The sequence below is a fragment of the Leucoraja erinacea genome, chromosome 9 (genome assembly GCF_028641065.1).
Source record: "Leucoraja erinacea ecotype New England chromosome 9, Leri_hhj_1, whole genome shotgun sequence".
Taxonomy (NCBI): domain Eukaryota; kingdom Metazoa; phylum Chordata; class Chondrichthyes; order Rajiformes; family Rajidae; genus Leucoraja; species Leucoraja erinaceus.
In genome coordinates, this window is record NC_073385.1 from 70,236,553 (window position 1) to 70,263,637 (window position 27,085).

At 46.8% G+C, this 27,085-nt stretch overlaps 1 protein-coding gene across 1 annotated transcript in view; it reads right to left on the bottom strand.

The window, feature by feature from the left end:
• cdc42bpb (CDC42 binding protein kinase beta (DMPK-like)) overlaps nt 1–27,085 on the bottom strand; it is a 198,971-nt gene that overhangs the window by 81,595 nt on the left and 90,291 nt on the right. The window contains exons 3-5 of the mRNA XM_055641186.1: nt 8,241–8,324; nt 3,127–3,222; nt 2,809–2,957 (exon numbers count right to left, since the gene is read on the bottom strand). Coding sequence (XP_055497161.1) covers nt 2,809–2,957; nt 3,127–3,222; nt 8,241–8,324 — 329 coding nt within the window. The remainder of the gene's footprint in view (nt 1–2,808; nt 2,958–3,126; nt 3,223–8,240; nt 8,325–27,085) is intronic.

The window sequence follows — 27,085 nt, forward strand, 5'->3', positions numbered from 1 at the left end:
AAATTGTGATTTGGGGAAATTGTATTGTATGTATATATAACCTCCGAAAATGGATCATGTATTGTATATAATTCTTTCTCGAATAAAGTCTATTTTGAAATATAAAAAAATACAACTGAGCGGAGGTGTTGGGCAAAGCGATCGCCAAGCCTAAGCTTGGTCTCATCGATGTCGAGCAGCTCACCCCTAGCTGTTCTTTAGTAACTCTAGATTTTGGTCTAAAGTTTGTGAATTCTGGCCCCCATCCTGAAGGTTCTCAACAGCCAGAATATATTCAAAAAGCTGGTGCAACTCAGCCGGTCAGAGAGAAAAGAAATAGGTGATGTTTCAGGTTGAGATCCTTCTTTAGACTGAGAGTTAGGGGAAAGGGAAATGAGAGTTATAGGTGATGATGTGGAGTACTTTTTTGCATATCTTTCCTTCATTTGTTCTATATCTCTCTATATCACCGTCTATATCTCTCGTTTCCCTTGCCCCCAACTCTCAGAAGAATGGTCTCGACCCGAAAAATCACCTATGCCTTTTCTCCAGAGATGCTGCCTGTCCCGCTGAGTTACTCCAGCTTTGTGTCTACGGTTTAAACTAGCATTTGCAGTTCCTTCCTACACAGAAAAATATATTATTGGACACACCAAATGCTCAGCAAATATATCAACCAGCAGCTGGCACAGCTAGAAAACCTTTCATTTCATTCCAGGTCTATGCTGATTTATTTAATCATCTCCATAGCAGTGAAAGGGGAATGCAACTGACAGCCGCTTCCCAGGAGAGAAAAATGACCCAATTACCCTGACAGGAAATGTGTACATGTGGACTTCAGGTCAAACCAAGATCCAAATCAATGAAGTTCTTTAATTAAACTGCTTCTCAACACTCACTGTCAAGGCTCACAAGAGAATATTAACTGCTTAAATGAAGCACAAGTGAAATATGTCCAACCACATCCCGAGATAGACACAAAAAGCTGGCGTAACTCAGCGGGACAGGCAGCATCGCTGGAGAGAAGGAATGGGTGATGTTTCGAGACCTGCCTGAGTTACTCCAGCATTCAAAGGACAAAGGACATTTATTGTCACATACACCAACTGGTGCAGTGAAATTTGAGATACCATGCAGCAGACAAATAAGATAAACACAACACTATAGAAGTTAACATTAAACATAAAAAACATCCCCCAACAGCAGGATCAACGTTTCCCACTATGAGGGAAGGCAACAAAGTTCAGTCCACTCCTCTATGTTCACCCGTGGTTGGGGCTTATTGAGGCCTCCGCTGTCGCCGCTATGGAGGCCCGATATTTCAGGCCTTCTCACCGGATGATGGTGCTCCGACGTCGGAAGAACACTCTCAGCAGCTTGGAGTTTCCGAATCGACCGCTTCCTACCGGAGACCACGGCTACGGAAATCCACAGGCGGAGCTCTGGGCGGAGCTCCAACACTGGCAACCTCGGCGAAAGATCAAAGGCTCCGCGATGTTAAAGTCAGCGCCATCCGCGGCTGGAAGCTCCTCAGACCACAGCTCCACGATGTTGAAGTCGGCAGTCCCAGCACTCCGGAGCTCCAACACTCGACCCGGGTAAGGCATCGCCCGCTCCACCATGGTACCTCAGTGCTGCGCCGCCGCTGAAGCTCGAAGCTCTGGTCAGTCTCCGACAGGAATGGCCGCACCAATCCAGATGGTAGGCCGTGTGGAGGGGGCGAAGATGCAGCTCGGAGGAAGGACGCATCCTTGACCAGGTAGGGACTGGAAAAACGGTTTCCCATTTCCTCCCCCCCATCCCCCACATAAAAAGACTAAAAAATAAAACTTTTTGACAAACTAAAAATTAAAAAAAGGGTGAAGCTGTTCTGAGTCTATCTTCAGTTTAAATAGGTCTGAAGAAGGGTCTCAAACCGAAACATTACCCATTCCTTCCCTCCAGAGATGCTGCCTGTTACTCCAGCTATTTGTACCCATCTTTGGTTTAAACCAGCATCTGCAGTTCCTTCCTACACAATCACACCAAGTTGTTTTCAAAGGGGGGGGGGGGTTTAAAAACTAACAGAGATCATAGAAGGAAAAGGACAAGGGGTCACAGCTTAAGGATAAGGGGGAAATCCTTTAAAACCGAGATGAGAAGAACTTTTTTCACACAGAGAGTGGTGAATCTCTGCAACTCTCTGCCACAGAAGGTAGTTGAGGCCAGTTCATTGGCTATATTTAAGAGGGAGTTAGATGTGGTCCTTGTGGCTAAGGGGATCAGGGGGTATGGAGAGAAGGCAGGTACGGGATACTGAGTTGGATGATCAGCCATGATCATATTGAATGGCGGTGCAGGCTCGAAGGGCCGAATGGCCTACTCCTGCACCTAATTTCTATGTTTCTATGAAAAGCAGGCAAATTGTTCCACATAAGATTATTAACGGTTCGGACACGCTGGAGGCAGGAACCATGTTCCCGATGTTGGGGGGGGGTCCAGAACCACGAGCCACAGTTCAAGAATAAGGGGTAAGCCATTTAGAAGATGAGGGAATACTTTTTCACACAGAGAGTTGTGAATCTGTGGAATTCTCTGCCTCAGAGGGCGGTGGAGGCCGGTTCTCTGGATGCTTTCAAGAGAGAGTTAGATAGAGTTCTTAAAGATAACGGTCAAGGGGTATGGGGAGAAGGCAGGAACAGGGTACTGATTTTGGTGATCCAGCAATGACCACATTGAATGGTGGTGCTGGCTCGAAGGGCTGAATGACCTCCTCCTGCACCTCTTGTCTATTAATCTCAGAATGTAAATTTGCAATACACACCACACACAATAAAAAAAAGCATATACCTGTGTACGTAACGCAACTTGTGAATGGAGTCGATAGCCAACACCATCTCTGCAATGTAAAATTTGGACATTTCTTCTGGCAGTCTGTCTTCAAACTTGCTGAGTAACGTCAGTAGATCTCCTCCCACATAGTAGTCCATAACTAAATACTGAAAATACATAAAATACACTTAATAACAAGGCAATTGACACATTGAACCAGAAATATAGAAACTAAAAAGCAAAATCCAATGACTGGATTTGAGATAGAATATTTGCTGGAATAAATATCCATCTTATCTTTTTATTATTTAAACTATTAACTGTAAACAGACTTACCAAGTAGTTATCATCTTGGAAGGCATAATGTAATGTAGTGATCCACTGGCAGTCACCATTCACCAGAACGTTCCTTTCTTCTTGAAAGCAAGCTGTCTATATACGAGAAACAACTTCATGAACAAGACTGTGTTAATCTGAGCTGCATTATTTCACTTCAAAGACTGGGTTTACACTCTGACATTCAGACCAGATTACTGGTATAACCACGAAACCCATTTGCCACACAAGAACTTAAGAAAAAAGAGGACCATTCAGTTTACAAATTAACCAAGTAGGGGCGGCACTGTGGCACAGCTGGTAGAGCTGCTGCCTTACAGTGCCAGAGACCAGAGCTCAATCCCAACCTCAGGAGGGAGCCGTCTGTATGGAGTTTGTACGTTCTCCCTGTTACTGCGTGGGTTTTCTCCAGGTGCTCCGGTTTCCTCCTGCTTCCCAAAGAGGCACTGGTTTGTAGGTTAATCAGCCTCTGTAAATTACCCCGAGTGTACAAGGAGTGGATAGAATAGTGGGATAGCACCGAACTAGTGTGAATGGTCGGCGTGGATTCTGTGAGATGAAGGGCTCATTTCCATGCTGTATCTCCAAACTAAGTATAACTTGCTAAACACGATGAGAGTCCATGGTATTAGGGGGCAGATACTAGCATGGATAGAAGGTTGGCTGAATGGCAGAAGACAGATAGTGGGAATAAAGGCGGCTTTTTTTGGTTGGCTGCCAGTGACTAGTGGTGTTCCGCAGGGGTCGGTGTTGGGGCCGCTGCATATGTTGTATATCAATGATTTGGATTATGGAATTGAAGGCTTTGTGGCCAAGTTTGTGGATGATACGAAGATAGGTGGAGGGGCAATAGAGTAGAGGAAGCAGGGAGTCTGCAGAAGGACTTGGACAGGTTGGGCAAAGAAGTGGCAGAAAGTGTAGCAAAGTGTGCGGCCATGCACTTTGGCAGTAACAATAAAGATGGAGATTATGTCCTAAATGGGGAGATGAATCAGAAATCAGATATTCAATGGCATTTGGGAGTGCTGGTGTAGGATTCCCTAAAGGTTAATTTGCAAGTGGAATCAGTAGCAAGGAAGGCAAATGCAGTGGGATGCGAGAGGTAACCAGATCATTCCACCATTTCCCCAATATTGGACATTAGGCTACTTGCTCTGTCGTTCTGGATTTTCACCCTTGCATCTTTCCTGAACAAAGATGTCCCCATTTGTGGTTTTCTCCTTCACAGAACATTTTGCAAAATTTCAGAATTTTAGAAGATCATAACCAGTGCATCCTCGCCAAGATTTTAGCGACATAATAATAAAAATAAAATTCCGCCACCCTTCTACTCATTTCACGTAAAAAAAGAAATAAAAAGAAATAACCAAAAACTGCAGAATAAATGACAGAGTGTAATGCTGAAAGTTTTAGGTATCTAGGCAAAACTAAATCATTTTGCTGTATATGGGGGTATTTAATTGTTAGTAGGATTTAGGCTATACAAATGCTCAGTTTGGTTTAGAGATACAGGGTGGAAACAGGCCCTTTGGCCCACTGAGTCCGTACCGACCAGCGATCCCCGCACATTAACGCTATCCTCCACACCCGCGGAACAATTTACATTTATACCAAGCCAACTAACCTACAAACCTGTAAAGTTTTTGGAGTGTGGGAGGAAACCGAAGATCGTGGAGAAAACCCACGTGGAGAACATACAAACTTTGAACGGACAGCAGCCGTTGTCAGGATCGAACCTGGGTCTCTGGGGCCGTAAGGCAGCAACTCTACCACCACGCCACTGTGCTGCCCTCAGTCATGACTCAGCATGAGAATGAAATTCCTAATCACCTCCCCAAATATTTGTCAGTACAGGTGCACAACCTTTTATCCGACGATCCAAATAACGAAAAGCTCTGAATAGCGACATTTTTTTCGGTCCTTGAAAACGTTCACCGAGGGCGACCCACAGAGGTGACAGCGGAACCTCCGGTCGGTCCTCGAAGAAAGGGGAACTAAATCCCCATTCATAAAAGAGGTGAGGGTATATTGCGCGGGAGGGTTAATAATTTACAATATGCTGCTACCTGCCCGCTGAGTTAAAACGTTCCCACGGTAGACACGATACACAGTGTATCGTGAGTCTTGCGTGGGAACTTTTTAACTCAGCGTGCAGGCAGCAGCAAATTGTCGCTCCCTTCTGTTTCACCCCACCTACACCCCTCTGCTTCCCGGCCATGTGTGTGACCCCTTCCCTCCCCTCTCCAGCTCCCCGCTCATTGCACCGGCGCGGGGGCTTTGCACTGTCTTCACGTCGGCGATTCTAGCAGCGCAGTGCAGACACCGGAGACGTCAGGACCAACGGGACACCGACCCCCAGGCCCACCGCAAGCACGGAGATCCCAGAGACCCACAGCCAGCAGCAGCCCAGCCCCGTTCCAACTCCAGAGGAAAACTGCAAGCTGGCCGGAGACGTCAGGGCCACCAGAAGCCGTTCCCCGATGGGCCGCTACGGTGACAAGTGGCAGTTCGCCCACAGCCCGAGCTGCGCCCTCTCATCGGGACACCGACCCCCAGGCCCACTGCAAGCACGGAGATCCCAGATCAGCAACTCCAGCCCAGCCCCGTTCCAACTTCAGAGGAACACGCAGTGTATGGGCAGAAGCTGATAGTGTGGAAGGTACCTCTTGTTCTTGGGGTCGCGCAGCTCGGACTATGGGCGAACTGCCACTTGTCGCCGTAGCGGCCCATCGGGGAGCGGATTCCTCTGGAGTTGGAGGGGGAGGGGGGTATTGTGCTGTTTGATCGCCCCCTACTATCCCAGGGACAGGGAGACAGGACGTTCACCGAGGGCGGCCCGCAGAGGTGACAGCGGAACCTCCGGTCGGTCCTCGAAGAAAGGGGAACTAAATCCCCATTCATAAAAGAGAAGGTGAGAGTATATTGCGCGGGAGGGTTAATAATTGACAATATGCTGGTACCTGCCCGCTGAGTTAAAAAGTTCCCACGGTAGACACGATGCACAGTGTATCGTGAGTCTTGCGTGGGAACTTTTAAACTCAGCGTGCAGGCAGCAGCAGATTGTCGCTCCCTTCAATTTCACCCCACCTACACCCCTCTGCTTCCCGGCCATGTGTGTGACCCCTTCCCTCCCCTCTCCAGCTCCCCGCTCATTGCACCGGCGCGGGGGCTTTGTACTGTCTTCACGACGGCGATGGCTGCAGGTCAGTGCAGTCACCGGAGACGTCAGGACCAATTGGACGTCGACCACCAGGCCCACCGCAAGCACAGAGATCCCAGAGACCCACAGCCAGCAGCAGCCCAGCCCAGCCCCGCTCTAACTTCTTCTGCTGGGATCAAGGCGCAAACTGGCGACCTTGCGGATATGAGCCGAGCATTCTACCACTGAGCCAGCCATTAAAATCTACGCAAAAAAATTTCCATTCCGAAGACCGACAAATTCTGAATTACGAAAGGTGTCTGGTCCCAAGGCTTTCGGATAAAAGGTTGTGCACCTGTATTTCAATTCACTCCAAAGACCTACAGGTGTGTAGGCTAATTGGCTTGGTATAAATGTCAAAAATGTCCCAAGTGTGGAATGATATTAGTGGCCGGGATCGCTGGTCAGTGTCGACTAAGGTGGGCCAACGGGCCTGTGTCCGCACTATATCTCCAAACTAAACAAATGTTATTATCTCTATTCTGTGTACTTTTGCTCAACCAGGTCTGGTCAATTCCATGAGTGTCAACTCTACCTCATGGCTCCTTAGTCACATGGATTTGGAGAAGGCACAAAAGACATGATCGTGGGCAGAGAAAGGCACATCAGAATACCTCCAAAACATTTGGTATTCTTTGCCATGCTCAACCCATTTAAGTATGCAAAAATGAATCTGTCTATTAATTCAAATATTCCCCAGCTATTCTTAAATATCAAGACTTATTATAGTCTGTAATAATTTACGGTGAATAATCTATAATTCCCTTGTTTTCTTTTTGACTATTCTTCAATAACTAGTGTCCTATGAAGCTCACCAATCTAACAGCTCACAAATAAGGAGAGCCTCGACATAGATGAGTAGGCACGTTTATGCAGAGGACAGGCACGACCTCTGGCTATTCCAACAAACACATGATTGGGATAGATAGGAACGGGTCCATGAATAAAATCATGTGCGCTAAAAATCACGAATGGGAGAGGGGAAAGCATTGTATATCAAATATTAATTTTAGGGATATTTCATTTTAATGATTGGAGTGTCATGTCAGTTGGCAAAAGATGCCTATTTATCATGAGATGAAATAAAATATTTCACTCCCCGTTTTACATCACTGCACTCTCAATTAGAATCCATGTCAAGAATTTGGTGTATTCATCATGTGTACCCTACAATGTTACTGACAAAGCTATTTCTGTTTGCCACATGCCATTAGGGAACAATCACACTTCATTTAAGAATAAAGGCAAAATCATACTGTCACAACTTAAAAGTTTCTCTCGGAGTGATAGAGTGATACAGTGGGGAAACAGGCCCTTCGGCCCAACCCGCCCACACTGGCCAACATGTCCCAGCTACACTAGTCCTACCTGCCTGCGTTTGGCCCATATCCCTCCAAACCTGTACTATCCATGTACCTGTCTAAATATTTCTTACCAAACATTGGGATAGCCCCTGCCTCAGTCTACCTCCCCTGGCAGCTTGTTCCATACACCCACCACCTTTTGTGTGAAAACGTTACCCCTCAGATTCCTTTTAAATCTTTTCCCCTTCACCCTAAACCTATGTCCTCTGGTCCTCGATTCACCTACTCAGGGCTAAAGACTCTGTGCATCTACCTGATCTATTCCTCCCACAATTCCTCTCTCCTCCATAAAATGCTTTTAAGTTCTGTTTGCCTGCGTACTAAGTCACATCTGGCATGTCATCGAGTTTGAACATGCCATATTTTTCCTACCATTTCAGCACAATGGTCAGTGTTTTTAAAAATGCAGTAAATTGCATTGGAATCATACAATGGCAACATAATAAGCAGCACATGATGGCAAAAAATGCAAATATACAAGTGTTTGAAATGATCTGCAAAGGGACTTATCTATAAATATAATACGGTGAAACAAATGAAGCCATTCTTACCTCAGCACGTTTGAGCATTTCCCATTTATTGAGTATTTTCATCGCATAAACACGTTCAGTGTTCTTCATTTTGACCACTGCTACCTACAATTATGTTTGTGAAATAGAATACCATATTAATACTGGTTAGACAATTTATTTAATCCTATTTGTATTTACTTTCTGATTATTTCACTCTGAAAAATTGTTACACAATTCACACACATTCAAATATTTACAATTCATTTTGTACAACACTATAAAACTAAATATTTCTTCATGTCCACCTTGGTTCTTTTAAAGAGCAATCCAGTGAGACCCTACTTACAATTGCCCACATCCCTTTGAAAGCTCTCGTGCATTTGTTTTATACGATATTCAGCAAGTTATTGCATAATTTAGCATTTACTTACAACAAAGTGTTTCTTTACAATGCCACTATTAGTTTGGAAAGTTCGTTTAGTTTTTCAGTTTAGAGATACAGCATATTAACACTATCCTACACACACTAGGAACAATTTTTTACATTTACTAAGCCAATTAACCTACAAACCTGTACATCTTTGGATGTGGGAGGAAACTGAAGATCTCGGGGAAAACCCACGCAGGTGACGGGAAGAACGTACAAACTCTGTATAGACAGCACTCGTAGCCAGGATTTAACCCGGGCCTCTGGGGCTATAAGGCAACAACTCTACCGCTGTGCCACCATGCTGCCCTTGATTTTGCCATTGAATTGTAACTCATACTTCATGTCTGACTTAAGTATTCACTTTAAAGGCCTCTGCCAGGGTTTGGAGTTGATATATTTGTCCAGAGTTTATGCTGTATTAATTGCCGTCAGATTACTCAGTACAAGAATGTGTAATGCATTCTATTGTTCTGTTGCTGCATTGACATTTCAAATGGTTTTCTTCAGTTGCGAGCTGTTGCTTTCCAAAATCTGTTCATATTCCAGGCTTAATTTTCATCAGTTCTGATAAACCCCAGGCTCCCAACCACAGGAATTCCAGGCTAGAGGACACCCCATGTTACCAAAATCCAACAGCCTGCTGACTGCAAAGTTGCAGGAACACTATCCCAGTACCGCCAAGTTTCACGATCAGTTGACCATGGCAACCTGAACAAGGCCTACTCCACATGCCGCACCTCCCTACCAAAAAAATCGGCTTGCATTAAATAATAAGATACGAAGTGCTGGAGTAACTCAGCGGGCCAGGCAGCATCTCTGGAGAAAAAGGATAGATGTTTCATAAGTTCATAAATGATAGGAGTAGAATTAGGCCATTCGGCCCATCAAGTCTACTCCACCATTCAATCATGTCTTTCCGTCTTAACCCCATTCTCCTGCTTTCTCCACATAACCCCCAAAATCCGTATTAATCAAGAATCTATCTCTGCCTTAAAATTATCCATTGACTTGGCCTTCATGTCGTTCTGTGGTAAAGAATTCCACAGATTCACCACCCTCTAACTAAAGAAATACCTCCTAATCTCCTTCCTAAAAGAACGTCCTTTTATTCTGAGGCTATGACCTCTTGTCCTGCACTCTCGCACTAGTCGAAACATACTCTTCACATCCACCCTATCCAGGCCTTTCACTATTCAGTAAGTTTCAATGAGGTCCTCCCTCATCCTTCTAAAATCCAACGAGTACAGGCCCAGTGCCATCAAATGATCATCAGGGTTGGGACCCTTCTTCACACTCTTTGTGTCTATCTTTGGTACAAACCAGTATCTGCAGTTCTTCTTTTCTATATTGTTGCTTTAAATAATACTGATCAAAAGATTATGAAAATACAAGCTCATTTATAGTTTCACAGAATGAATGAACAGTGTTTAGAATTTAATCACACCAAGTATTAACTCAGTCAATCCCTGTATATCAGTTGTCTTGGTATTGTGCCTAATAAGGTCTCAAACAAATGTATTATAAAATTGCAGTCACTGACTTGCTCTGGGAAATATCTACTAATCGACTGATAATCTGCTGAAATTGCTAAGTAAGTAGCTTGCAACATTCCATCTCCAGCTTCATTCATTGTGTGTAAAGCTGTGCTAATACTGTCCCCTGCCGTTTCCATTGGGCCTTTTGCAGATGATTCTGATTGATAGCATTTGTGATTTAATCAGCAGTTAATAACAGAAAAGGCTTTTAAAGGACATTTGGACAAGTACACGGAAAGGAAAGATTTAGAGGGATACGGGCTAAATGGAGGCAGGAGGGACCAGTATTCATGACACATCTTGGCCGGCATGGGCAAGTTGGGCCGAAGGGCCTGTTTCCTTGCTGAAGGACTCCATCTTAATGTCTTAATTTAAGTTTAAGAGAACCTTACTGACAAATTGAAAAGGCCTGTTTGCTCATGGAATAGGTACTGGAACCCAGAACCCTATTGCTTTCAAAACGTATCTGAATTAGGAGGTATATTGGGGCTAATTTCATTAATTAAAAGCATTATCCCATTAAAAATGTATAATATCTTAGGTTAACATGCATTAAACCTTGTTTTTCTTTGTGCAGGCAGGAACTGCAGATGCTGGTTTACACCAAAGATAGACACGAAATACTGGAGTAACTCAGCAGGAAAGGCAGCATCTGTAGAGAGAAGGAATGGGTGACATTTCGCATCGAGACCCTTTTTCAGACTGAGAAATTTCTTCAGTCTGAAGAAGGGTCTCGACCCGAAACATCACCCATTCCTTCTCTCCAGAGAAGCTGCCTGTCCCGCTGAGTTACTCCAGCTTTTTGTGTCTATTTCCAGATATGAATAACTATGGGAAGGAAGTGATAGGCGGTATTTGGGAAAGGAGAATTCAGCATTCATTAGCTCTTCAATATGTCATAGATGCCGGTGCAATTTGCCGGTTACTATTGCAAAATAAAAACCCTGTCAGTTCTATCACCGCCCAAGTCCATTAAAAAACACATTGGACTGAAGCCTAGAAATTGGTTCGTTTTCATCTGGGCCCAAGTCAAGTCTCCCAATGTAGAGGAATGTAGTAAATATTTATAATTAATTTCCTTCAATAAAATATCTAACCACTTCATCAAGTAGCTGGAACAAACTGTACATTGTACCACAAGTATGCAGCAGAGAACTAACTCTGCTACTACCAGTCAGTAAGTTCTTCTCTTCCTAACACACCACAGTGGAAATTCATGTCTTCAACACTCTGGTAGGCAATTTCAGGGTGTCATTTAAAACCTCTATTGAGCTTTTCGCAAAATTTGTTAACAATCAAAAGGTCATCTCCACCGTGCCTCTCCCATTACCACAGCTGTGCTGAAGATAGACACAAAATGCTGGAGTAACTTGGCGGAACAGGCAGCATTTCTGGAATGGGTAGAGACCCTTCTTCCAATCCGACCCCAAAACGTCACCCATTCCTTCTCTCCAGAGATGCTGCCTGTCCCGCTGAGGTACTCCAGCTTTCTGGGTCTATCTTCGGTGTAAACCAGCATCTGTAGTTCCTTCCTACACACCACAGCTGTGCTGTTGCTCATAATATTTTTATCGCCATTCTTCATAATATTTTTAGCCTCCATCCAATACTCCTCAAAATCAAACCCACTGTCCCACATCAATCCTTACTGACACCTATTTGCCAAGTTGCTATGGCAACCACCCTAAAGCCATGATTAATTTGTTAAATACTGCACACTAGATATCACTGTCCATGATCTTGACCTTTATGAAACTTGTCATTAATGTCTGCACTCCTCACACATCACTATGGCAAGTAAGAACAAGATTTTACTCTGATCCTTCGCTCATTGTGTTAATGGCTGAATGAGGTAACCTCCTGTGCCCATTTCAACACTCACGAATCATGGGCGGAAATTCTGTGGGGGGGGGGCTGTCACCCCCATGTTTTGAGAGGTGGGAGACAATTCCCCCCCCCCATCATGTTTTGTGACCAGGTCAGCTCGCCTGCCCAGGAACTGGCTGTAGCGCCCAAGTCGGCTGGCAGGTCTGGCTGCAGTCCCCATCCCACCTGCATGCCCCGGGACTGGCTGCGGTCCCCATGTCACCTGCATGCCCCGGGACTGGCTGCAGTCCCCATGTCACCTGCATGCCCCGGGACTGGCTGCAGTCCCCAGGTTGCCTGCATGCCCCGGGACTGGCTGCAGTCCCCAGGTCTCTGCATGCTCCGGGACTGGCTGCAGTCCCCAGGTTGCCTGCATGCCCCGGGACTGGCTACAGTCCCCATGTCACCTGCATGCCCCGGGACTGGCTGCAGTCCCCAGGTTGCCTGCATGCCCCGGGACTGGCTACAGTCCCCATGTCACCTGCATGCCCCGGGACTGGCTGCGGTCCCCATGTCCCCTGCATGACCCGGGACTGGCTGCAGTCCCCATGTCCCCTGCATGCCCCGGGACTGGCTGCAGTCCCCATGTCCCCTGCATGCCCCGGGACTGGCTGCAGTCCCCAGGTTGCCTGCATGCCCCGGGACTGGCTGCAGTTCCCATGTCACCTGCATGACCCGGGACTGGCTGCAGTCCCCAGGTCGACTGCATGCCCCGGGACTGGCTGCAGTTCCCAGGTCACCTGCATGCCCCGGGACTGGCTGCAGTCCCCAGGTCGACTGCATGACCCGGGACTGGCTGCAGTGCCCAGGTCGCGAAAACTAATTGAAAAAAAAAAAACGTCTGCGGGCCGGATGATTTTGGGTTACGGGCCGGATCAGGCCCATGGGCCGTATGTTGCCGATCCCCGTCTTAGATGTTAGGCCTCATTGTTCCCCCCCATGTTTTAAAAGTGACTAGTCACTATTACCTCACCTCATCCATGAAACTATGCCTGAGCAAACTAGATAAGGGAGGATCCGGGATAGACCAAGACAAAATTAAACCATTGAAATCCAGTTAAGATCAGGTATTTCCCATCTGGGAATCACGGCATAGACCATTGATCACCATTTTCCAACACACTGAATTATTTGTTCAATTGGACCATTCTCAGTCACTAGTGTCACCAAAATTATGAAAGATTGTGGAATAAATCTCTTGTAATTTTGAAAGTGGCGGCACTGTTGAACAGCTGCGGCTCGCCTGCAGTCCGTCTGTTTTTACTTTTTGCTGTTGTTTTTTAGTCTTGTTTTAGCTAAATTTTAGTTTATTAGGTTGTGTTATGGGGGGGAGGGGGGTGAAACATGTTTTTTTGTCTCTTCCTTCGGGGGATGCGACTTTTTCTTGTCGTATCCCCCTTCTCTGCCTCCATCTGCGCTGAGGCCTAATGACTTCGGGGCTGAGGCGGCGGCGGCCCGACTCGCTGATGCGGCGTTCCAGCCTTCGGCAGCGGCCCGGAGCTGAGGCTGTGGGACACGGAGCTGAGGCAGCGGTGGCCCGACTCACTGAGGCAGCGGGACTTGGAGCTGAGGCAGCAGTGGCCCGACTCGCTGAGGCGGCGTTCCAGCTTTCGGCAGCGGCCCGACTCGGAGCTGAGGCTGTGGCGGGCCGACTCGGAGCGGAGACGGCGTTCCGGCTTTCGGCAGCGGCGACATCACCACGGAGGTCCGCTGGACTGGAGGGCGGCATCTTCGGCCTGGATCGCCTCAGCGCAGAGGGAGAACAAGGAGGGAAGAGACAGAGACTAAGACTTTTGCCTCCATCACAGTGAGGAGGTGCTTGGTGAACTCACTGTGGTGGGTTAATTTGTGTTTATTGTATGTTTTGTTATTTATTATTATTGTGTATGACTGCAGGTAACGAAATTTCGTTCAGACCGAAAGGTCTGAATGACAATAAAGGAATAAAAATCTAAAAATCAAGTAAAAAAGTATATTGATTTGTACGGTATATATGACTCATATTTTTTTCAAAGTTTATCAAGTGAAATATTTATGTTATGCTGACAATGTTTGTTTAAGGTCAGAGGTCAAATATGACTGGTCATGTGTGTGATCTCACACATGTGACCACATTTTTTTCGTAATTCAGTTTTATCTTACAAATTCTTGTGAATTTTAAAAAGCTAGAATGTTCATATCTTTAGCAGACATGCATTGTGGTTCTGTAGGTAGGGAAATAGCAAAGGCTATTAATCTCTTACAAGAATATTTTAATGTATTACTTAATGTGGTGTAATTTGGTAACGTGTGTGACATTTTGGTGCACTTTCCAATGAATGGCCCAAAGGATCATTGCTTACAACAGTGAGTTTTGCGAAATAATATACTATGCCTCTCAAATATCAGCAACCTAACAATGTGTAGGAAGGTACACAAAAAAGCTGGAGAAACTCAGCGGGTGCAGCAGCATCTATGGAGCGAAGGAAACAAGCAACGTTTCGGGCCGAAACCCTTCTTCAGACTGATAGGGGGTGGCGGGGAGAAGGAAGGAAAAAGGAGGAGGAGGAGCCCGAGGGCTGAGGGATGGGAGGAGACAGCCCGAAGGAAGGAACTGATGCTGGTTTCCACTGAAGGTAGACACAAAATGCTGGAGTAACTCAGTGGGACAGGCAGCATCTCTGGGTAGAGGGAAAGGCTAATGTTTCGGATTGAGACCCCTCTTCAGACTGAGAGTCAGGGGAGAGGGAGACAGAGATATGGAAGGGTAAGGTATGAAAACGACATCCAACGGGTCGAAGTTCAAGCAAAATGTAGAATAGATCATTGTTACCATGGGGAAGTTCACATCGAAGCAAACAAAGATAAAATTTAATGAGTAACTAGACCAAGGGGGACCCCATTGGGTCCCGTCCCCTCAACGCGCGGTTTTGGTGGGGGGGGGGGGGGGGGGCCTTTGGCGTCACACACACACACTAACCCCCCTGATATTATATTAACATTACTCATTCGCTCCTCTTATCCCATCCCCCATCCCATCCACTCACGCATAACCCCCAACTGCGCAGGCTAGAGAGGGAGGAGGGGTGGAGAGGCAGGGGAGTGGGTAGAGATTGAGGGGTGGGGGTGGCCGCGGCGTCACAGGGGAAGGCTGGTTTCCGAACGCAATACTCCACCCGCAATACCCATAGGTGCTAATATTCACCACTTCCTAGAGAAGGAGGAGGGGCAGAGAGGGGGGGGGGGGGTGGTGAGGGGAGGGGAGGGGGGGGGGCAGAGAGAGAGAGGGAGGGAGGGGGCAGAGAGAGAAGGGGGGGCAGGGAGAGAGGGGGGGGCAGAGAGAGAAGGGGGGGGGCAGGGGGAGAGGGGGGGGCAGGGAGAGGGGGGGGTGCAGAGAGGAAGGGGGGGCAGAGAGGGAAGGGGGCAATGCCTCTCCTCCCCCCCTCCCCCCCCCACCCCTCCCTCTCCACCACCTCCCTCTCCACCCCCTCCCCCTCTCCCACACTCCCTCCCTCCAACCCCCCCCCCCCCCCCCCCGCTTCCCCTTCCCTCTCTCCCTTTCTCTGCCCCAGGGAGGAATTTAGAGGGGGGAAGGGGTAGAGGCAGCATCTACCCAGGTCGTAGAGCTCTTTGCGACGTCATCACTCGGGTGCTCCTCGGGTTATTCCAGGCGCGAGCGTACTTCTCGTTCAGCGGTTGGGCTGTGGGCGGGACTGGGCGCTGCAGGAGCCGAGGCTCGAGTTAGGGGTGGGGGGGGGGGGGGGGTTAACATAACTCCAGCTCGTTAGATTTTAAAAGGATGTCAGATTGTAATGTCAGGCAGGGTGTGTAAACGTAACTCGTCAGCTGCTATAATCCAGAGCGGGGTGGGGTGGCATTGTGAGCAAAGGCATTGTGACGTCATCAGCTCGCTTCAGCAGTTAGATTTTAAAAAGATGTCAGATTGGTGAACAATGTTAGTTAAAAAAAAGCGGGAAATAATTAATCAAATTTACAGATGAGAGGATTTTTGAAATCATGAGGTAAATCTCTACCGGAATATGTAAAAATTTCACCGTTACCGCGTCGGGTTTGAGTAGATGTGAATCGCATACGAAATGACACACACACAGTTTTGGGGGGGGGGGGGGGTGAGGCGGCATTCGATCAACCACCCCCCCCCCACACACACACACCAACCACCCCCCCCACACATACACACACACACACTAACCCCCCCCCCACTTGATATTATATTTATATTATTAATTTGCTCCTTTTACCCCATCCCCTGCCCTATCCACTCAAGCATAACCCCCAACTGCGCAGACGTGGCTAGAGAGGGAGGAGGGGTGGAGGGGGCCCGAGGCGTCAGACACACCGGGGGGGGGGGGGGGGGGGTGAGAGTGGGGGAGATGGGCGGAGGGGGAGAGAGGGGAGGGGAGTCTGAGGGGAGAGGGGGGGGGGAGAGAGGAGGGGGGAGAGAGGGGAACAGTGGGGAGGGAGGGCGAAAGAGTGGGGAGGGAGAGGGGTAGGGGGGGAGGGGGAATGGGGTAGGGGGAATGGGGTAGGGGGATGGAGGGGGTAGAGGTAGGGGGAGGGGGAGAGAGGGTTAGGGGGAAGGGAGGGGGAAGAGTGGGGAGCGAGGGGGGAGAGTGGGAAGGGAGAAGAGTGGGGAGGGAGGGGGAGTGGGTGGAGAGGGGGAGTGTGGGGGAGAGGAAGGGGGAGGAGGGGGGAGAGGGGAGTACGAGGGGGCAGAGAGGGAGCGGGGGGTAGAAGGGGAAGAATTTGTGGGGTGGGAGGGGCGCATTGTCAGAGGTTAGGGCTGGGTCTTGAACGCAATAATCACTCGCTCCCTAACTGCAAGACAGCGTGGGTTTTTTTCAAAGGTCTTGCGAGCGAGTTCTTCAAAAGCAAGTCGGTAACCTCCGATGACCTCTGGTGGGCTGCGAAAAGCGGAGAGAGAGAACAGGGCCCGACTCCCTTGAAACCCGGAGGGCTAAGCAGCTGGAGGGAGGGGGCGTGGCTTCACAAACTGCGCCGGCCACGAGGAGAAAGCTCTTCAGCGAGTGTGCGCCGGTGACCTCGGAATTTGCAGAACTTTCGCGGGGCCACGAGCAAAGGCATTGTGAGATCAGCAGCTAGGCAGCGGTTATATATTTTTTTAAATGTCTGTTTGGCGATAAATAACTCGTAAAATAATTAACCAAATTTACAGAGGAGTGGATTTTTGAGACCATAAGGTAAATTTCTACCAGAAGATGTAAAAATGTCACCGATATTGTGACGTCAACAGCTGGGCAGCGGTCAGATTTGAAAAAAAATGTCAGATTGGTCAACAATTTTAATTTAAAAAGTCGGGAAAATAATTAACCAAATTTACAGAGGATTTCTAAAATCATAAGGAAAATCTCTACTGAAATATGTAAACATTTCCTCGTTTTGACAACTGGTTTTCGAGGAGATACGTGTCGAAGGCAAAATGACACACACATACACACACACTTTTAAATTATAGATAGATATGATATATGATATGATAGTCAGACTGGTCAGAGAATTATGATGGGGGAGGGATGGAGAGAAAGGGAAAGCGAGGGTTATGAAGTTGGAAAAGTCGATATTCATACTGCTGGGTTGCAAGCTGCCCAAGCAAAATATGAAGTGCTGGTCCTCCAATTTGTGTTGGACCTGACTGACAGTGGAGGAGGCCCAGGACAGAAAGGTCAGCGTGGGAATGGGTGGGGAGTTAAAGTGTTTAGCAGTGAAACGGTTGTCGAGCCTGCGCTTGGTCTCGCTGATATATAAGAGTCCACTCTTGGAACAGCGCAGATACAGTAAGTCGCCATCCAAACATATTGGCACGACTATAAAAAAGTTTGAGAATATCAAAATGTTACAAGAGATAAATGCACAGAAAAGGCAGCGTTTTGTAAGAGTGTAATGGTGATGTTGGGATGCAGGGGGGTGGGGTGGATATACATGCTCAGGCATTTCTCTATTCTACCGTTTACATAGAAGCATCAAACTTGTTTTCACAGCGGTAACTTTAGTGTGGTCATATGGTTGTGGGGTCATAAACAACTCTGGAGACTTCAATACACAAATCAGGGAATGCTGTTAAAATTTCAATTGTACAGAAGACCTTAAACCAGGCTCCCCATCTGCAGCTCAAATAGGTGTAAAACATCCCATAACTGCATTGTCTAACCGAGTGGCACGGGCTATTTACACATTCAGCTAGATTCAAACGTTTCCATGGATTTATATTAAAAAAGAGCACAAGAGCAACTGGCCTTCATTCAACACTCAACTCATTACATCCTGTGATACATTGTTCTGCACAAATAGACTGCTATGTTTGGTCACGATGCAACAATGACAATATCACAAAAAATGCATTGCTTCAGACACAAAGGGGTTGTTTAAGCCACAATAATAATGGTTGCTGTTCATCGCAACAAAGACAATGTTAAGGCTATTGACAAGAGCTGAAGGGCAGTAACAAATATGGAACAATGTCCACTGCATGCTCAAAATGTAATCATCCTTACATCTGTCAAAAATACCAAACACTAGAAGTTACATGCAGAACATGAAACTTCCCCAAAACGAAAACAGAAGTGCAGGAAGAGCTCTGCCAGTTAAACAGTCATTTATGGAAAGAGAAACCCTCAACAATTTGAGCAACCTTAATGCTGGTTGTTCCCAGAATGTGACACAGTTTACTCCTAAATGTGGCATTTCATTTCTAATTACATTATAGAATAGATTTTCAATGAGATTAATACGTGGGTCAAGCAAATGCAAGAAGTGAAGAGTGTGGAAGATTTTGCACGCCATGTATAATACATTAGCTAAATGCGTTCAAGTATCAAGAACTGTGTGCTTAGCACCAGACCCTTACGTGATCAACACAAAAATACGGATATAGTGGACAAAGCTCCTGCACTGTTGATCTAATCCAAGATTAGGAACCACAGAGGGGGTGAACTGCAAAATCGTAGAGATAAAATATTCTGCCTTTGTGTAGAACAATACATGACAAGGCGAGGAGCAAGGGCAAACTCTTCGTGGCAATTTCCGCAGAGGAAGCACATGGGATCTTAAAAAATCATTTAATCAATCTGGCTCAATCAGTGGCCAACCAAGGCAACTCATTCAAATCTCTGTTGGTGAACAGCAGCAGGAAGGAAAAAACTACCGGTAAGTACTCTTAGACATTCAATTCCCTCTTTTGTTATAGCAGCTGGGCATACTTAGGAAACAAGTCTGCAAGTAAAGAACTCCATGTCCAGAGGAAGCGCTCAGGGGTGTTGTCCCTATGTACAAACTGTTAACTCATAGAACCACTGGAAACACTTTACCTCAAAGATAATTACTGTACACGCGAACAATCATTGACTTTCATGTAAACCATGCAATTCTGATGCAGTGGCTACGAATCACCCAGTCAGGATCATTTAGTTCTTGGATGTGATTATGTCTTGTAAGTTACAGAAATCATTCAGCTTCATGAGGCTGGGCTTATGGAGTTTATTTACAGGAGTCTGTTATAAGTTGGCTTGGTGTTGACTGGGAAAGGGGGGAAAATATAGCCCAAGGTGGACATGTGGCTCCTGGATGTGTCGGAAGGAACTGCAGATGCTGGTTTAAACCGAAGATGGACAGAAAAAGCTGGAGTAACTCAGCGGGTCAGACAGCATCTCTGGAGAAAAGTTAGAGGTGATGTTTGATTCTTCAGACTGGGTCTGAAGAAGGGTCGAGACCCAAAACAGAAATAGAAAATGCTGCCATAATGCTAGGCCTTGATTAGGATAGAATTAGTTAAGTGCGTTCAGGAATGTTTTCTCAAACAATGTATACATAGCTCTGCTGGAAAGGGGCAATGCTGGACCTGACCTATCAGTGGAGAAACATTTCGCGACAAATTACCACATTTCTATTAGTTTTTAATTAGCTATGGAAAAAGTAGAACTGGCCCACAAATTAAAACCTTAAAGACACATTTTTTGAAGGCATTTGATAGGAACGTGCAAAAGTTGATAGGGAGAGTCTATTTGCTGGTAAAAGAATATATGGCAAGTGAGAGGGTTTTGAAAAAATAAACAGGGAGAGCTCAGACCAGTATATTCCTGAGAGTGAAAGAGGCCGTCAGGATGAGTGAACCCTGACCAAAGAGGAATACTGAGACGTGTGGAAAGGAACTGCAGATGCTGGTTTAAACAGACGATAGAAACAAAAAGCTGGAGTAACTCAGAGGGTCAGATAGCATCTCTGAAGAGAGTCTCAACCTGAAACGTCACCCATTCCTTCTCTCCAGAGATGCTGTATGATCCGCTGAGATACTCCATCATTTTGTGTCTATCTTAGGAATATTGAGACACTGGTCTAGCTAAAGGAGACATGTAGTATAGCCTTGTGGGGTATGAGATGTCTGAAGAAGGGTCTTGACCCGAAACATCACCCATTCCTTCTCTCCAGAGAGGTGGAGGATTGAACCAGAGTTCTGGAGGGAATTCTCCCCTCTGAATGCTGAAAGCGAAGGGGAGAAGTAACGTTAGGCGCTGAGAGTGGGGAAAAATACCAGGTTGTTTCAAAATCCTTCTCATGCCCTAACCACACTGCAGAACTAAGTAAATGCGTCTGTTTCCAGTCAGGTGCTGAATAGTTTTCAGTCGTATAAAAGCAAGAACAGTTATAGTCAGGCATTCCACATTTTGAATCGAGGAATCCTCTGAATTGAGGACCAGAGGACATAGGTTGAAGGTGAAGGGGAAAAGATTTAATAGGAAGGGTGTGGGTGTGTGGAACGACCTGCCAGAGGCTGGGACTATCGCAACGTTTAAGAAACAGTTAGACAGGTGCACGGATAGGACAGGTTTGGAGGGATGTGGACAAACTCAGGCAGGTGAGACTAGGGAAATAGGTCCTGCTGCAATCTTTCACAGCCATCATCACTGTCTGCAAAACCACTCACTTTTGTATCATCAGCAAACTTGCTAATCTTGCCCTGTATGTTCTCATCCCAATCATTGATGTAGATGACAAACAGTAATGGGCCCAGCACCGAACCCCGAGGCACATCACTAGACAGTCCTCCAGTCTGAGAACCACCTCCAGTTTAAATTCCATTTGGAATATTTTGGAGGACTAAGAAACCAAGAACCAAGCAATCTTCCACCATCACCCTCTGCTTCCTTCCATGAAGCCAATTTACTATCCATTCAGCTATCTCTTCTTGGATCCCAAGCGATCTAACCTTCCAGAGCAGCCTACCATACGGAACCTTGTTGATTGACTAAAGGGCCTGTCCCACTTATGTGTCCTTGGCAGGTAAATTACGTGACCTCATGCTCGCGTTGAGCCGCGACGGTCCCGCGCGTTTACATGCGTACACATAGCCATCTGGAGCACGTGACGTCATTTGAAGATGGACACAAAGCTGGAGTAACTCAGCGGGACCGGCAGCATCTCTGGAGAGAAGCAATGGGTGACGTTTCGTGTCGAGGTTCTTCTTCAGTCTGAAAAGAAGGGTCTTGACCCAAAACGTCACCCATTGCTTCTCTCCAGAGATGCTGCCGGTCCCGCTGAGTTACTGCTGCATTTTGTGTCCATATTCAATTTTCTTGGACCCGCTCTGTGAGTAGAAGTGGGGGCGGATCCGGACCACAACGGCCGTGAGCCCCAGGCCGAGTTCGACGATCGTTTGCCTGTGTCTGCTGTTGTTGAAGGTGAGACGTTACGTCACGCCAGGGTCTTGGGCCTGTCCCACTTTGGTCTGTCAGTTACGCGACAGGCCGGTGGCACGCGAAGATTTTGTTCACTACAAAAATTTAGGAGCCCCGCGCGATATCGCGCACAACTACATACAGCTCCGCGCTTCTCAGTGGGACCGGCCCCGCACGGCCATACGATGCCCGAGGTCGCGTAATGTGCGTGCCAAGGACACGTAAGTGGGACAGGCTCTTTACTGAAATCCACTTACACAATATCTATATCTCTGCCCTATTTGACCTTTTTGGTCACGTCTTCAAAAAAATCAATCAGATTTGTGAGATACGACCTCCCACGTACAAAACCATGCAGACTATCCCTAATCAGCCCTTGCGCACCAAGAGCCTGTATAACCTATCCCTCAGAATACTCTCCAGTAACTTTCCAACTACAGATGTTAAGCTCACCGGCCTATAGTTCCCAGCATTTTCCCTGCAGCCCTTCTTGAAACGAGGCACAACATTTGCCACCCTCCAGTCTTCCGGCACCTCTCCTATATTTAAGGAGGACTGGTAAATTTGGCTGGTGTGGGCAAGTTGGGCTGAAGGGCCCGTTTCCACGTTGTATTTTGACTCGATTTGACTATGACTCGATTTGATTACAGTTACCAAGTCATGCAATCAGAAAGACATCTGGCATGGAAATGAGCCCTTTGGCCCACTACTCCCTTGGCAACCATCAAGTTTTATTTATACCAACTCCATTTACCTACATCTGATCCACAGCCAACAAGCAATACATTCAAGATGGCAACCATCCTCTGGGTAACAAAAAGAATCTCCCTCAGATCCTCTCTCACCTTCTTACTCCTCTACTTACTCCCTCTGGCCCATGGGGAAAGTTTGTTACTGTCTATCTTATCTAGGCCTCTCACAGATTGGTAGACCTCTATCAGGTGCCCCTAGGCCTCCTCTACATCGTTCTACCCCAGCCAACCTCTGCACCATCTCCAGTGCAATGTTATCTGCTGCATGGAACACCTACCTACAAATGTTCCTGTAAAGATTTCACATAGCTAGCCGTAGAACAAAGTTACCCAGCAAGAGTTAACCTGGCTAAGGGACTATTAAACCTATTAAGCAAAAAACACAAAGCTAGAACAGACCAAAAGAACACAATAGAGATCTCTAATGAAAGCCAGTGCCCATTTATTCAGCATAAGACTTGCATTAACTCTGATGTGCAATCTCCCCATTTGTGTTCATACACCCCTCCCCGCCCCACCAATCTTAGCTCGCACGTTCTGGTCTATTTCTGAAACTACAACAATGACTGAACCATTATGTCAGTCATTGGGCTAATGAAGCAATTCGAAATCACAGAAAAAGAATGAATCTGAACCAAAAAACAAGGTTTGCAGAAGCGAAACTAAGTGGTCAACATTTCTCACAAGCCTGCTTGAATATGAAAATCACAGGAGGCATTTCAGGAAACCACATTCTGTCACCATTTCCTCTCACTGAAAATATCATCTTCCTGGCAGTATCCTGTATGCAGCCGCATCCTCTGTTGTGTGGAATAACCCAGCCATTTATGGTCAAATACTAAGGTCGGTGTAATCAGCAGAAAAGACTTAAGAATTAAATCATTTGTTTACTTTAGTTTAGAGATACAGCGCGGAAACGGGCCATTCAGCCCCCGAAGTCTGCACCAACCAGCGATCCCCGCACAGTAACACTAGACTAGCCACACAACTACGGATAATTTACATTTACACCAAGCCAATTAACCTACAAACCTGTACGTCTTGGGAGTGTGGGAGGAAAAGAAAAAAATCTCGGAGAAAACCACGCGGGTCACGGGGAGAACGCACAAACTCCGTACAGACAGCAGCTGTAATCAGGATGGGACCCGGGACTCTGGCGCTGTGAGGTAGTAGCTCTACCGCTGTGCCACCGTGCCGCACACATCTGCTATTGTTCCACATCTGCATTGTTCTGCACACATTTGCTATAAGCCTGTAATTTTATTTAATAATCACCCAACACAACCCATAATTAAACTAATAGAATATATATTCAGTCATTAATAAATATCATGAACATTTTATCATTATTGGTTGGAGTAGTTGGTGGTAAATGATTTAAAATATTAAAAAGAACTAAGTATGGGAGAGTTTACAGTCCTATTTTTATAGGTTTTCTTGGTTCTTGGTTTCTTGGTCCTCCAAAATATTCCAAATGGAATTTAAACTGGAGGTCAAGTCATTTGTAACTGGGGGAGCCCCTGGATCTCCATGTCAGATGGTGGGGGGCATTTGGTGGTGTTCTCAGCATCTTCACCCTGCGTCCATCTTGTTAGTATGAGGCTATGGGTTCAAGAGCCAAATGTCTGAAGAAGGAAGTGCCTTGACCCAAAACATCACCTATAGGGTGATTTCATTAAAGGTCACTGGAGCGTAGATCCGCACCCACGTGACCAAAATTCTCAAGTGGAGGACACTCGAGGGTTCGGTACATGTTAGTGGATGGGAAAAAACGCATTTTCTCACCCGTTAAAAACATAGAAAATGGCGAGGTTGTGAGCTGCAATTTACTGTGCCAGTCGGGGTGACCGTGAGGCACAGCTACCTAGATTTACAGGGGAAAAAAAAGATAGCAAGTAAGGTAAATTCAAGAGGGAACTGAAGGTGCCAAACCGGCGGAAATGAACAGCCGACATTTGCCGTGGATATTTACAGGTCCAAAATATCGGGAATTATCGCGTTTGCTCGCTGAATTTCATCAAAAGTAAGGCATTATTAACTTACTTTTGATAAATTCAGCGAGCAAACGCGATAATTCCCGATATTTTGGACCTGTAAATATCCACGGCAAATGTCGGCTGTTCATTTCCGCCGGTTTGGCACCTTCAGTTCCCTCTTGAATTTACCTTACTTGCTATCTTTTTTTTCCCCTGTAAATCTAGGTAGCTGTGCCTCACGGTCACCCCGACTGGCACAGTAAATTGCAGCTCACAACCTCGCCGTTTTCTATGTTTTTAACGGGTGGGAAAATGCGTTTTTTCCCATCCACTAACATGTACCGAACCCTCGAGTGTCCTCCACTTGAGAATTTTGGTCACGTGGGTGCGGATCTACGCTCCAGTGACCTTTAATGAAATCACCCTATTCCTTTTCTTCAGAGATGCTGTCTGACCCGCTGAGTTACTCCAGCTTTTTTTTTGTCTATCGGTGTTAAATTAGCCTTGGCTATCAGCTGCAGCACCTTTCATGGATGGGGCATCAGCTTCAGCAGTGGTGGGAGTTCATGGTTATCATCAAACATTCTCTGCTTTTCTGGATGGTTTGAAGCATCTTGAGTCTTCTTGGAATTGCAATGCATATTATTCCAACATGGAGTTTCAGAGGGTTCCCGATGCAAATCCCACTGTTGGAATCCCACATTAAGGGATGCATGCTTGTATTCACAGGGCACTCAGAAAATCAGTATATAGTTAATGTCAACATGGTCGTACAAAGACACAAAATTGTGTTTGCTAGATCTCGGGCCGCTCTTTTCCTAGGATAGAACCAGAACCACAAATAAGGTTGGGCGTCGGTGGGGGTAAGTAGTTCTTGCAATACAATTGACTTTCAAAATGCATTTGGTTAAACTATCCCGCTAAAAGGTTGTTATATTAAATCATATCCTCGGAGATTGACGAGGGAAATGCATTAGTATGGATATAGGATAGAAAGCAGCATAGGAACAGTGAAAAGCTTGTGTTACGTGCTCCAGTTAGCAGAAACACAATACATGATTACAATCGAGTCATTCACAGTGTATGGATGTTGTTCGTCCTTCGTAGTCAAAGAAGATCATGACTTCAGTGTATTTGTTTGTGGGTTCGGAGGTGACTGGTGAGTCTGATGGGGCCTGGAAGGCTCGCCCGCATATGGGACCCAGTTGGGTGGGTGCTGCAGTAGAAGTTGAAGTGGCTCGAGCCTTGTGCGCGGCGCATTTCCTCTGAGCTTCTGCAGTGCGCTTCTTCTCAGCTGCACGCGCTCCTATGGTGATCCAGCGTCACCCAGTTGGGCGGTACACGTCCTGAAGTCATGACTGGAGCTTGACTTGGATTAACGCGAGGGAGAGTTGCGCAAATCATCAGCCTCACCCTCTCGTCCCGGCCGATCTGGATCCAGCGGCAAGACATAGTCAAGACGGCTGGCGATAGGTCATGATGCAGTGGATGGCCACCAGTGTTCTATGTGAACATTGTGCCCTAATTGTGCTCCACCATGCTGTGCTGGGTTCACCTTCCTACCGGTTGACCGCCGGATGCAGTCTTCACCTTCCCTGAATAAGGTAATAGCCACAAGGCAGTGGAGGTTTTCCTTCACCCCTCCAGGGTGCAACATGGAGGATACACAAAAAAGCTGGAGAAACTCAGCGGGTGCAGCAGCATCTATGGAGCGAAGGAAAAAGCAACGTTTCGGGCCAAAACCCTTCTTCAGATATACCCTTCTGCTATATGGAGGATGCTTGTGCGTGACTTTGTTTAACGTGGGGAGACTGATGCACAGGCAGCCACCCCACGGTCCTTGACAGATCTGTGTCGTGATCCAGTGGCATGGAGTCCAAGACGACCGGAGACCCTTTTCTGCTGCAGCCTTCATCCGCCTTCCCAGCCGTTGTGACGCTCCACTAAGGTCAGCCATCGTCCTCCGCCTGTTTCACCGTTGAGGTTTTGGTTGGATTGCTCTTTGTCAGAGACCTCCCCCTCCCACCGCCATGGTTGGCCCTACCAGGAGCATTGCTCCAGACGGCATCACTCTCGGGTCCACACAAGATTCTCCACCGTGACAAGGTTACAATCCACGGAGAATTTGTGTATGGATACATGATACGGGAATAACGTTTAGTGCAAGGTAAAGCCAACAGAGTCTGATCAAGGATAGTCCGAGGGTCACCAAAGAGGTAGATAGTAGTACAACACTGCTCTCTGGTTGTGGCAGGATGTTTCAATTGCTTGGTAAGAGCTGGTAAGAAACTGTCCCTGAATCTGTGATGTGGAACAATTTTTCAGATAGAGATGAAGCAAATCTCAAAATGAGTTGAAAGAGTAAGTGATCTTCAGTATCTTTGTCAATTGATGAATTGTGCTGAATGATCTGCTTCCTCTATAACTATCCTGGGATCAACGTTCCAACCGTGGCCTGCGGACGTTACCATTGAGAGCTCGCAGTCGCGGGTAAAGACCGTAGATGTTGGGAACTCCAATGACACAGAAGGTTCGACAAGCCGCGACCTGGGATCTGATCGCCGGCGTGGGGGAGCTGAGACTACCCCGATGCAGGAGCTTGATCGACCCGACGTGGTGGGCCCGACCGCCAGCTA